We start from the raw sequence: 12977 nt of genomic DNA, 5'->3' as shown, positions 1-12977 counted from the left end.
CTTTGTGCTAGCTTTCCTCCTGGCCTAAAAGACTCTTCCTCCAGACCCCTTCGTATCACACAGGTCTCATGTCCCTTCCCTACAGAGACCGTCCCTGGCCATGCCCTCCTCCAGCCCCAGTCCTCTCTAACCTATCACCTGCTTTATTTTCTTCAGTGCTTAACACCTCCGTGTGCCTGTACCTGGTACACAGGTGCTCAGTGAAAATGCAGCAAATAAACCCATCCATCCATCCATTCATTCCATCAAGTCTATGTGCACTTGCCAGATACTGAGGGTAAAAGATGGCTGAGTGTACACCCCACTCGCACAGAGCTCACATGCAAGCTGGGACACCAAACACACACACACACACACACACACACACACACACACACACACACACAGACTGTGACACGATGTGAAAGTGTTAGGAGAGAAGAAGACGTGCATGCCTGATAGCCACAAGAATTACTTGAATGAGGCTGAGTAATGAATGGTGCTCGCCCGTCCATTTTATTTAGGTTTTGAAATGTCTCAGAAGAATTCATTAGTTGAGCTGCTTGAAACTTCCCAGTTAATGGCAAAGGCAGAAAAGTGCCCCACTCTTGAATCAATGTAGCCAATAATTCATTAAGGTGAGGTGGTATGTCTTAGCTGGTTTAAACAGCTTTTACCACGAAATTTACTTTGAAGATTTTCATTACTAACTTGCCATTTGATGTGGTGTCAAAATAAAATACATATGGGTGAAAGGCTGGAGACTCTACTTTTTTTAAAATATATTTTATTGATTCTTTACAGAGAGGAAGGGTGAGGGAGAGTTAGAAACATCGATGAGAGAGAAACATCAATCAGCTGCCTCCTGCACACCCCCTACTGGGGATGTGCCCACAACCAAGGTACATGCCCTTGACAGGAATCGAACCTGGGACCCTTGAGTCCGCAGGCCAACGCTCTATCCACTGAGCCAAACTGGTTAGGGCTACTTTTAATTTATAGTAACGATGATAAAATTAAGTTCCTGAAAAACTGCAAGTGAGATTGGAATTGTTTGGTAACCCTACAAGAAATACAGACATTTTTAAGTGTATAAAGACAAAAGAGCCTTATTATTGTATTTTCCTTATTTTACTTCCTTATTTTCCTCCAGTGGCTTTTTACTAGTTACATTTTCTCTCCTCCCTCCCTTCATTTATTCCCAAAACACCTCTGAAGGTTCCCCTCCAGCCACTGTGTCCTCTCTTCTGAATAACTGATTTCACCCGTTCAGAAAAGCTGACCACATCAACTGTGGATAGCAACGCCTCCCTTCAATTGGTCTTCGCATCCATCCACCAAATCCATCTTGCCCGGGGCCCAGCAGGACCGAAGGCACGTATTCAAAAACCAGCCCATCCATCTCCTCAATTTACAAAACACAACATTTCGCAAACTGTTTACTTACATCCCTGCCAACAATATTACTCAAATGTGGTGGAGTGGAAAAGCCACAGGGAATGGTGTAGTTGGCCAAGAGCAGTATTTGGGGATCTAAAATTACAGGGGGGGGAATCATACCACATTCATTTTACTTCGTCCCAAATCTCTATCAGATGATGTTGAGCAGAGAGATTCTAAAATTGGCAGGAAGAAAGGAAAAGTTGTCTCAAAGCGTGGGCCATGCCAGGGCAGCCTTCAGAGAAGGAGCAGGAGGAAAGAGAATAAGGTGCTGCGCCCTTGAGAAGCTGTCAGAACCGCAGTGTCTGCTGGGCAGGGATAGCCACCCAGAGAAAAGGGGGGAAAGAAAACCGCGTGGAAATGACTGCCAAAAGGTGAGGTCAACGAAGGAAGGAGAATTCTTCACGTAGGATTTAGGGGACAGTGTTTACAACACAACAGAATCAGACGTGCTCGTTCAATTCGATTTTAGTCCATTCAGTTCCCATTGGACCGTGGCAAGGAGCCCGGATACTTAAAATGACACAAAGAAAATGCTGCTCCCCAGGAGGCCCACACTGATGGGGAGTCAGGTGCCTCTCCCACCTGGTCCAGCCCTTCACAGAGCCAAGTCAGAGTGAAATCAGTGCCCCGGCGGGGGGGCGGGCGGGGGGGAGGAGGGGGGGAGAGAGAGACAAGGAGAGAGCACCATGCTTTTCCCCAGGGGATCTGAGAAACTCAAAGAGGGGTGTGTGGAAGGCTGGGGCACCCAGGAGGGGGCGAGCCTAAGCAGAATGGGAGCCCCTGAGAGTTCAAATATCGCTGGGAACCTCTCCTATATTACTTCATGCGGGACCCCAACAAGCCTCTGAATCACAGTACAGGCCATGTTGTTCCCGTGCTGTGAATGGGGTCACCTGGCCTTGCCCCAGGTCTCACAGTCCCATGGGCTGTGCCTACCAGAAATGTTCAATCCTGCATAATAAGGAAGGCAAATGACTAGGTGCGCATGGGCATAAACAGATAAATACAGCTGTGATGTCTTTTTCCATAAGTACCAAAACAACCAATTTGTGCCACACCAACCAATTATGGACTATTTTCTCTCCACTAACAAGACAGGAAACTTCATTAGTAAAACACGCATTTAGAGCAAGATAAGCCCATGGTCTCTCCCTTATCTATAAATCATTGTGCTTAATTACCTCTTCTGGGAGCTTTCAAAAACACGACCCTGTTGGATCTATTATTTTCTGTTTTGTGGACTTAAAATATCTTGTAATTAAAAATAGAATGTTTAGCGGAAAAAAACCACTCAGTGTGTTCCAAAGCATTTCAACCTTTTTTAAAAGCCATTTTATGTAAGCTCATACCTATCACTAACAATTTTGAAATTTTCCAACTCTTGTAAAAACATATTTATCATACACTCAGCTAACTAAAGAAAAACTGGAGGAAATAACCTGATACGCTGCAATCTTCGTGTCTACTATTCCAAAGTGAGCTGAACTGATATTCAGAGGACCCCGGCCTTGAGAAGTTTCTGAGGCGTTAAGTGTTGGGCTTGGCCCTTAAATTCCCAAACGAAGGGTCCTAAATATTGCCCAGCAGAGGGTTCCTACTGAATCAGCTTCTCAAAATGGGGGCCACCCTCGTCAGCGTCACCTGGGTGCTTGTGGAGAGCCCCCGAGACTCTGATTCCATACAGCACTTGAACCAACGCCTGCAACGACCAGCGCCTCATTCACGGTGAAGGTCCACCCCTCTAGAACCTCCTAAAACAGACCAAGTCACATGGCCAGAGTCATAACCAAAATCAAGGTGGCCAGGTCCCCGCCAGCGCAGCCAGAGCCCCTGTGTTGGGGAAGAAGCCGAGCGAGTCCACAGCCGCAGCCTGTGTGGGAGGGGCCCCCCGAGCCTGCGCACCCCCGTCCGTGGGCTGCTGCTGGGGAATTGCCAAGCGCCCCAGCGATGACCTACCTCCAAGTACCCCACCTCTCAAGTCCATGTGCACAGCATCTAGGGGCTTATGTTAGGAGTTGAATTGTGCCCTCAAAAAAGAAAGGTATGTTGGAGTCCTGACGCCCGGTACCTCAGTAAGTGACCTTAGTTGAGCCTTATTTGGACACAGGATCTTTACAGAGGTGATCCGGTTAAAATGAGGTCATTAGAAGGAACCCTAATTCAATATGACTGGTGTCTTTATAGAAAAGGGGAAATGTGGACACAGAGATAAACACACAGAGGGAGGATGATGTAAAGAGACACAGGAAGAAAACAGTCTCCTACAAGAAGAGAGGCCTGGAGCAGATCCCTCCCTCACAGCCTCAGGAGGAACCCACCCTGTTGACACCTTGATTTTGGACTTCTAGCCTCCAGAACTCAGAGACAGTTGAATGTCTGCTGTTCTAAGCACCAGGCCGTGGCACTCTGCTATGGTAGGCCTCTAAGTCACACAGCTTGGGAGATCACAAAGGAAACTGAGGCAGTGAAAGCCAATCCAAGCCAGGGCTGTCCAGATGGAGAGCTAAGAAGACCAAGACCCAGCCCTAACTGGTTTGGCTCAGTGGATAGAGCATCGGCCTGTGGACTAAAGGGTCCCAGGTTCGATTCCGGTCAAGGGCATGTACCTTGGTTGCGGGCATATCCCCCAGTGGGGGGTGTGCAGGAGGCAGCTGATCGATGTTTCTCTCTCATCGATGTTTCTAACTCTCTATCCCTCTCCCTTCCTCTCTGTAAAAAATCAATAAAATATATTTAACAAAAAAAGAAGACCAAGACCTCAAGGGAGAATATGGCAGCACTAGACGTCCAGGCAGGCGAGGGCGGTGGAAAGAACCAGGAACCAAGAGCCACAAGGCCTGGGGTGGGGTGTGAGCTCTGCCTCCTCTTTGGAAAGGGGGTGATAAGTCATGCCTGCCTCACCGACCCCCATGGCGTGTGCAGAGGAAGAAAATGCTCTCAGTGCTCCGGAAAGCAAGGCACAAGCCACCCTCACCCCATCAGGGCCCCCTCCGTCTATGCTCTCGCCCCGGCTGGTGGATGCTGACAGCGCGGAGACATGGCCCTAGCACTCCGGGTCACCCAGTCCACTGCTAGGAAGGCCTTGGAAGCGAACTCCGCATTTTTAGGAAAATTTCATTCGGGCTCCCAAACATGTCTGAGTATGTTTGGAATATCCAAGACAACAAATGACAGGGTCCAAAACAGCAAGCTCCTGTGGTTGCCCAAGTCAGGCTTCCTAAGGGCCCGGGGCTCACTGGGCAGAGAAACGTTGACTAGCAGGCCAGGCCGGGCGAGCGGCGGTGTGTCCAGGCGGCCCCGGGGCCGGGGGAGGGCTTCCCTACGAAGGTTTAAGCACTATCACAACACAGAATTTACGGCTCCTAAATGTTTGTTTTAACTAGCGTGGAGAACACATATTTGACCCAGGGTGAACTTGACCTCTGGGTCCCTCTCCCTTCGCCAGGCTGTCTGTGCAGCGGGACCAGACTCTGCAGCCGGGCCTCCCACCCGGCTCCCAGCACTGGGGCCGGGGCAGCCCTCCCAGCAGTTGCCATGGCAAACCTCACTGCAGATCGACGGGCAACGCGGGGCCGTCGATGGCCGTAGCAGGCGCACGAAAAATGTGTAATCGCTCTGGGCCTGGCTCCCGAGCTCAGCTAGCACAAGCCTGAGCCAAAAGGGCCAGGAGACAGCCTGCAAGTCCCCTCGGTCACCGGGAACCCGGCCGCATCGCACCCTCCCGGCCGATGCCATCGGCTGCAGCATCGCTGAGCACCGAGCGGACACGTACCTCTGTCCCCTCTGCATATAAAGAAGGAGCGCGTCTAGGTGTGGGTTTCCTTTTTCCAAAGCAGCGTGGGCCGAATGCCAATGGAAAAGCAATGGAATATCGATCTTTCTATTTCTCGCTGAGGAGAGAACAAGTCAGTTGCTGTGCACGAGTTAAGTGAGTAAAAACAGACCCTGTCCTCCCCACAGCTGGCTGCGTTTCTCCTCTATTCATAGAATGTGGCACATGGTAAAAAGCGAAACAGATCTCCGTTAAGTAAATGAAAGAACCATCCATGCCTTTGCCGAGGGGCCTGCCATGTGCCGGGCCCTCCGCCACCTTCCCCCTTCCGCCCCCCTCATCCTGCCAGCCCGGCCTCACCCTCGTCTCCCCTTTATTCTTTGTGGTGTCCAGTCCCACGTCCAGTCTTCTCTTTAAAGCCAAGCCCACTGGCAATGTCTCTCTCTCTGGCCCACATTTACCCTGAAAGGGGGACAAACAAATGGAAAGAACCCTTATAGGCGGTGGGTTCCGTTTGGACAGAGGGGGAAAAAATGAAAAAAAAGGGAAGAGGCAAAAACATGAATGCCCCACTCAAAAGACAGAGTTTCTAAGCTACAAAGCCCTCCTCGAAATGGTAACGCTCTGGAAAGAGGAAAAATCTGGCACTATCTCTTTTACCCAAAACTGATACCATTATCAGCAGTCACTTCCTATTAATAACTAGAACGCCGTGTCTGGTGCAGCGATTTCAACTTCCGGAGCTCCACACACAAAGGGCGTCGGGGACGCCACCATTAACATGCAGTCGGGCGTCCCTACGGAGAGGCTGGGCAGCTGTAACCCCCGGGACCACCTCTGTGGGTGCGCACACCCATTCCCTGCCCCTGTGGGCCTGCGCCTGCTTGGGTCACATCTCTCTCTCTGATCGGAGACTGAAGGGTCACTAAGTCTTCAGTCTTTAGAAGCAGTTGCCTGTGGTCCATTTAAATTCAGTTTCAATCAACTAAAAACGACCCAGGCTGCCCGGAAGGGGCACCTTATTCTCTTCACTGGATGAAGCAAAGGAAACAACATAAACACATCCAATCTCTGAGGCAGAAATACTTTTTGCATCCATTGGATCTGACCTGGAATTCTTTAACTGAGGCCTTTCCATTATCCTCAAAATACAGTGACAAGGAGGAGGCATCCTGGGTGATACCAATGAATGAGCATGCGCGTTTTATGATTGCTCTATTAAGGAGGAACTTCATGTAGGCATGCCATTGGGATTTTTGGTGTGTGTGTGTGTGTGTGTGTGTGTGTGTGTGTGTGTGTGTGTGTTGTATTTTAAGTGTAATAAATCATACCCAAGTGAACCTGTTCAATCTCAGCATAATAAATGAGAGAGGAAGGAGACCACAAGTCAATTTCTGTTGCAATCTCAATGCCACTAGTATTCACTGAAGTGGTTAGAGTCACAAAAACTGGTGTCAGGATTTTTTCCATTCAGTTTATGAATACCTCAGGGGAGTGTTTTCCTCTCGGCAAGCTTGTGCACAGGAGACCTAGACACACATATAATCTCTTTTAGAGTTCTTTCAAAATAAATCGTTCTGGGGGGCAGAACAACCCAAAGTGCTTTCTTTCTTTTTTCTTGCTAATCAAAGCCAGAAAAGAACGGGAATGACTGGCTTTTTCTTTTGTTCTTTTTCCTTTTCTTTTTCTTCATCTTTTTTGAGGTATAATTGACTAATAAAAAATGTATATATTTAAGGTGTATGCCATTGTTTTGGTATGTTGTGAAATAATCACTACAATTAAGCTAATTAACATACCCATCACCTCACATACTTAGCATGTCTGTTTTGTGGTGAGGACTCTTTAAGACGTACCCTCTGAACAAATTCCAGGTCTACTCCACAGTATTGTCAACTATTGTCACATTGCTGGGCATTGGATCTCCAGAACTTGATACTCATGGTCCCAATTTACTCATCCCCCCAACCCTAAATCACTTTAAAAAGAAAACCATGACAAGGGCGAGTGCTGGGAAACTCACACAGGGAATGAAGAGAGAGAACCAAGTCAGAGAGACATGAGACAGGATTGACTTGGCTGATCCAATAAGAAACTCAGAGAATCCTTCTGGTCTCATCAAGGTTTTCACATCCATCCTCTTTCACCTTCATACCTGCAATAATCCTACAAAGCAGGCACGTTTGGGGCAGTCATTTCAGGCTGGGAAACTGGGTTAGAGAGGTCAAATGAGTTCCCCAAGGCCACACAGCTAGTGAAGGCTTGAGGTTCTGAACTCAGTCTTCTTCAAAACCAAGGGTTTTTCCTAGCGTCACACTGCTCAGCCGTGGACACAAGTTTCCAGCATCAGTGGTCACCCCCGCTGTCCCATCTGAAAGCAAAAGGCTCCTTCATCTTGCCGGCTATGCGACACACACACAAGGCAAGTCCCCGGGTGAAACAGATCCATCTAGTACAGTGGTCGGCAAACTCATTAGTCAACAGAGCCAAATATCAATAGTACAACGACTGAAATTTCTTTTGAGAGCCAAATTTTTTAAACTTAAACTTCTTCTAACACCACTTCTTCAAAATAGACTCGCCCAGGCCGTGGTATTTTGTGGAAGAGCCACACTCAAGGGGCCAAAGAGCCGCATGTGGCTCGCGAGCCGCAGTTTGCAGACCACGGATCTAGTAGATACATCACTTTGGATTGAGCACTGACCTACCCCAAGATCATTTTTAAAGACAATTATTGCTGAGAGGACTTGTGGTTTAGGTTCCTAGCAGTTGGGCCTGAGTTAATTTGTCAGGTTGGGCGGGAAGGATCATCTTTTGAGGGAAAGTGATGTTGCATTGCTGAGATCCCAGCGCTACCCAAGGGCTCCATTCCAGGATCCGGAAGGATAACGTGGGCCGGCAGCCAGAAGCATTTGCTGTTGGTTTTGGGGTACCACATTAGTGGAGTGACTTCCTCTGGAACCCTGCAGGAACTGTTCAACCCTAGCTTCTCAGAGACACACCCCGCTAAACCTAGGCACTCACATGCCCTTTCCTCTCTCACCTGGGGAAGCAGAAAGCCGTGTGGCGATTCCTCAAGATCTGGATGTTCTCCTTCTAGAGCATCTTTGGGTCTTCTAGAATGTCTTTAGGTCCCCGAATCCTCAGACAACCTGAGAACGGGGGACTACTTCTTTTCAGAGAGGGCACTTAATTGCAACATTTGCCAAGCAAATGTCTCAAAGCCTTGATGTATTCTCTCCAACCGGCAGCAAGCGGCACCCACCCATCGTCTCTAAAATCCTGCTCTGTATTTTTCATCTTTACACACTAATATCCCACCACCATGGTGCTCTCATGGATGGGTTGTCTCCGTTTTTTAGGCAACCACGTCACATCAGGTTTTGAGCAGGAGTTACTGAAGGGAGTAAAGGGTGTGTAATTTGACCTGAGCAACTGTAAATTCAGGAAAATACTGGTGCACTATTGTTAAGTGCAATCTAAGAAGTGACAAGTTATGACCTAATCTCAAATGCCTACAACCCTGAGCATTTCTGATCTAGTGGTTTAAGGTCAATAAGTGAGTTCACATCTGCCACTGCTCCTTGATCACAGCCAAACCCTAACCCACCTGAACACTCCCTTTTACAAAATTAAAGCCACCGTGCCCAAGTCCTCTTGTTACTTTCAAGGACTGAAGGCATTTTTCAACAAACAAGTTCACCAGGATGACTGTACTAGGATGTTTAAAATCTCATCCACCAGTGTTTTAAAATCCAAACCATACACAAGACAAACTGCTAAATCTGACTTGTTACGCTGAATACTAATAAGCAGCTGAAACTTTGGACGATTCCAGTCCACATGGTTATGGCTCAAGCGCTCTGTAGAGAATACCCAAGAACGCTTAACTTTTTCTGAGTGGAAGTAAAATTTCTCTATTTCCAATGAACACGAGACAGACGCAACTGGTCAAGAGGAGCCTCAAAACATGCTTCACCTTAATCCTTAACTTTATGATGCATAGGGGAAATATTTCCAGATCTAAATGCATCCTTAATCTATTCATCTACAGAACTGCTAAGCATGAGTATTAACTGCAGGAAACCCCGCCCGTCAAACAGCCAGGCCTCAAGGATTCTGGTTGCTGTTTTCAGAAAGCTTTAAAAAGCACTGATGCTTTGCCCAGCTGGTGTGGCTCAGTGGTTGAGCGTTGGCCTATGAACCAGAAGGTCATGGTTCGATTCCTGGTCAGGGCACATGCCCAGGTTGTGGGCTCAATCCCCAGTGTGGGGGGTGCAGGAGGCAGCTGATCAACAATTCTCTCTCATCACTGATGTTTCTCTCTCTCTCTCCCTCTCCCTTCCTCTCTGAAATCAATAAAAAAAAAATGTTGTTTTTTTTAAACTACTATTGTTTTATTCTAAAATGGGGCCCTCTACTTCCCATTCCCCTCCTGCCATCATGTTAAGGAATGTTTTTCACTTGTTGACATCCATGTCTCAATTAATTGTATTGCACCTGCCACATGGCACATCCTCCACCAGGAATTTTTTGCTTAACTCCTGAATCACAGGTGTGACCGAGTGATTAACACCCGAGCTGGGTGCAGAGGAGTCTTGGCTGCGTGGTTCTGGACAACAGTCTGCTGCAGGCATTGATACCAACGTTACCAGGGCCCAGGCCTTCCCAGGTGGTAACAAAGGCTGCAGATGATGGGGTGGATTGTACTCCAGACACCAACGTATCCAGGACAGCACCGGCCCCTTCCACGTGGCCCCCGTCGGATCGCCCAGTGAGAACAGCCCCACTCCGCCTACCGGGCAGGGCCGCTGTGAGCATGGAGACTTACGTTTGGTGCACCTCTGGGAGCCAGGGGCCTTACTCCAGCCGTGGCAGCACTGCCCTCCACAGACATTGACCCTGAAACAAAGCAAGACTCCTGAGTCGGGCGGTTTCAGCACTCTCTTCCAGAGAACCCAACCTTCTAGGGGGTTCCCACAAGCCCAGCATCCTGCTTCCATATTCCTCTGGCTTCCAGAGAGTCCTCACGGGTGTCCAGGATGCCTGACCCAAAGATGCCCAGTTAGAAGGGTAAGGACCTAGTATCAGGAAAGGGTGGGAGAACCAGGAAGCCAGCATGCCCTAGGGCTAGACAGGAGACAAGGAGGTCCAAATACGCGGTTTCCTCAACCCCCAAAGTAGAGCCAAAGGTATTTTGCATGTTATCTGCACCCACATTTTAAACTGCACCCGAGCTTTAGAGAAAAGTGTCCAAACCAGGAGGGGTGAGATCACAACGCTTGGAACCACCCTTGAAGAAAAAACGCCAAATAATCGAAACCAGTTTCCCCCACCCACCCCAATCTGTGATGAATGGCGAGGGGAGCTGGGAGAAGGTTTAAGAGGCCCCCCAATCACAGAAACTTTGCAACAGAACCTTCTGTCGGTGCTAAGACACAGGTGCAGAAAGATCCAAGCCCAGAATTTCTAGGATGCTGATCACTTCTAGACTACAGAACAGGAACCAAAACTTTTTTCTTTTTTTCATTAGCGAGAGAAAAATATTAAAACTGTGTTGCAAGAAGTTGAACTGATGCTGAGGGATCAAGTTGTAGTGACTTCATGTTGACGCCCAACCTCTAGGAGTAGCTGGGTTCTCGCACACGAGGTTACGCCCCGGGCAGATATGCCTTTTGTGTTTATCGGCAGCTCGGTAACAATGCACTGGGGTTGATCTGGGTCCGGGTCCCTGGTTCCCCGCCCTCCACTCACTCTCCCCGCCGCGCTCCCGCTCCTGGGCAGAAAGCGGACCCACCGTGCACGCCGCCCCGAGTGGCCCTGACCCCGGTCCGGTCCGGCGGGGGCGGCGCGCGCGGAGGGAGGCCGGGCGGGGTGTGGGCTTACCCCTGCAGCTGCTGCTTCTGCTGAACCTTGAGCCTCGAGCCCCCGCCGCTCTGCGTCTCCTGCGACACTTTGGCTCGCACGGCTGGCCTGCCTTGTTTGGCGAACGGGACTGCCGCCGGGTGCCCGCCGGGCTTGGGGTGGAGCTGCCCGCCGGAGCCCCCGGGACGCGCCGGCTCCGGCGGCGGCGGTGGTGGCGGCGGCTGGAGCCCCTGCAGGGCCGCGCCGCCGGGCTGGCTCGTGCGCCGAGTCCGCTCGGAGGGGACCCCCGGGGAGGCGCGGCTGGGGGCTCCTGCGCCCGCGGAGCTGCGGCTGTACCTGGCGTTGAGCGCGACGTTGAAGGTCCGCGGGAGCGGGGGCCCGCCCAGGGGCAAGGCGCCCGCAGCCAGGCCGGGGCCCGGGCGCACCACGTACGTGATCCTCCGTACCCGGCCGTGTGCGGACGTCGCGAGCAGCCCTGCCCAGAGCAGCAGCCCCCACCTGAGCCAGGCCCCCGCCATCGCGGCCCCAGCCGGCACCCCGACCCCCGCCCCCAGCCGCGCGGCTCGCCCGGTGCGGCCGCCTGCACACGCTCAGCTCCCCCGAGAGCTGCGGAGAGCCCGGGCCGGGCGGGAGGAGGCACCACTCGGGTACGGGAGAGGAAGTTCTGCGGGCGCCTGAGCAGCCCCAGACCCCAGCGGAGAGCGGCGGAGAGGAGGGGTGGGCGTGGGGGTGGGGAGCGGGGAGCCCGGGCGGGGAGGGGCGAGGGCGGCGGGCTGCGCAAGGTGAGGGTCCCCGGCCGAGCCGCGGTGCGGGGAGTCGGCGAGGGTGGGCGAGGGCGGGCGTGAGCGCGGGACGCTCGGCGGCAGCCCCGCTGCAAAGTGTTTAAAAAGTTCCTCCGGCCGTGGAGCCCGTGTCAGACCTGAGCAGCCAATCTCCGGCAGACGTGACGTCAGGCAGCAAGCCCTAATTGGGGAACGCGTGCGAGGAGCCCCAGAACGCCGCACCCTCCACATCCACGCCGGTCGCTCCGGTGCGTTGGCCCGGCCGGGGTCCCCCTCCCGGGTCCTGGGGAAGGACAAAGGACTCCTCAAAGTCCCTGGACGGTCTGGCCTTCGGGGCGCCCCACTGGGGTGCTTTGATATGGTTTGGAAGGCATTCCCAGGCATTTTTCTTAGGGGTGTTGGCTCGGATACTTGCTGCGGGGATTGGACTGAAATGCCAGATAGGGCCCCGGAAAGGACTGCTCGGGGTGCGCCTATCTGCCGATCCGAGAGCGTCTCCCTGGCTGTGGGACAGCGAGCTCCGCGCGCCGGGCTCTGGGTCCGCAGCTTCTGGTACCCGGCTCCGCACTTGGCCCTGCAAGAGCACGGCAAGAGCAGCAGGGGGCGCCCGCGGAGGCAGGGAAGCCCGCAACGCAAACTCCCCCCAAGGCAGCCCTGCACTCTGTGGAAAGGCCTTTTAGGATGGAAATACTAAGTTTAGGATTCATGACAGCCCCAAGCCATTATTAATACTTTTTAAAGTCAGATCACTTCCCTGGGGCTCTATCGGAAAGGAAAGAATCGCTCACTAGCAGTGCCCCACAATCACATTAGGGGAGATGCAGAATGTTCCAGAGTACAGAGTCAACAGGGGTCATAGTGCTCTCTAGGGAAAACCATGACATAATGGCATATTTACTTCTGGCATTTGAATTGAAAACGATGTCTCCAGCAGGACTACTCAGTTTATTACATGAATGCAATAGAAAACCCGAGGTTATAGCAGTCTTTTTAAAAAAGCCATCTAACTAAGAACAATAGTTTCTAAAGCTTTGGTTATTCTTGTTCATATTTATCTGTGGCTTAATGTTGTGTTGTCTGCCTGCTAGTAGACAATTGGTAGCAGGTGACAGTGGCTCAAAAAGAATTAATGGAAA

The 12977-nt window shown here is 51.2% G+C and overlaps 1 protein-coding gene across 6 annotated transcripts in view; it reads right to left on the bottom strand.

The window, feature by feature from the left end:
- The window catches only part of LTBP1 (latent transforming growth factor beta binding protein 1), a 340385-nt gene extending 328384 nt beyond the window's left edge, over window positions 1–12001 (bottom strand). For all 6 annotated transcript variants that reach the window (XM_079791755.1, XM_079791759.1, XM_079791762.1 and 3 more), the window contains exons 1-2: window positions 11081–12001; window positions 10026–10096 (exon numbers count right to left, since the gene is read on the bottom strand). In XM_079791755.1, coding sequence (XP_079647881.1) covers window positions 10026–10096; window positions 11081–11577 — 568 coding nt within the window. In that variant the 5' untranslated portion in view covers window positions 11578–12001. The remainder of the gene's footprint in view (window positions 1–10025; window positions 10097–11080) is intronic.
- Window positions 12002–12977: the final 976 nt, after the last annotated feature.

The sequence above is a fragment of the Cnephaeus nilssonii genome, assembly GCF_951640355.1.
Source record: "Cnephaeus nilssonii genome assembly, chromosome: 15".
NCBI classification, from domain to species: domain Eukaryota; kingdom Metazoa; phylum Chordata; class Mammalia; order Chiroptera; family Vespertilionidae; genus Cnephaeus; species Cnephaeus nilssonii.
The sequence above is the reverse complement of the archived record's forward strand: the minus strand, read 5'-3'. Positions and strand labels throughout refer to the sequence as shown.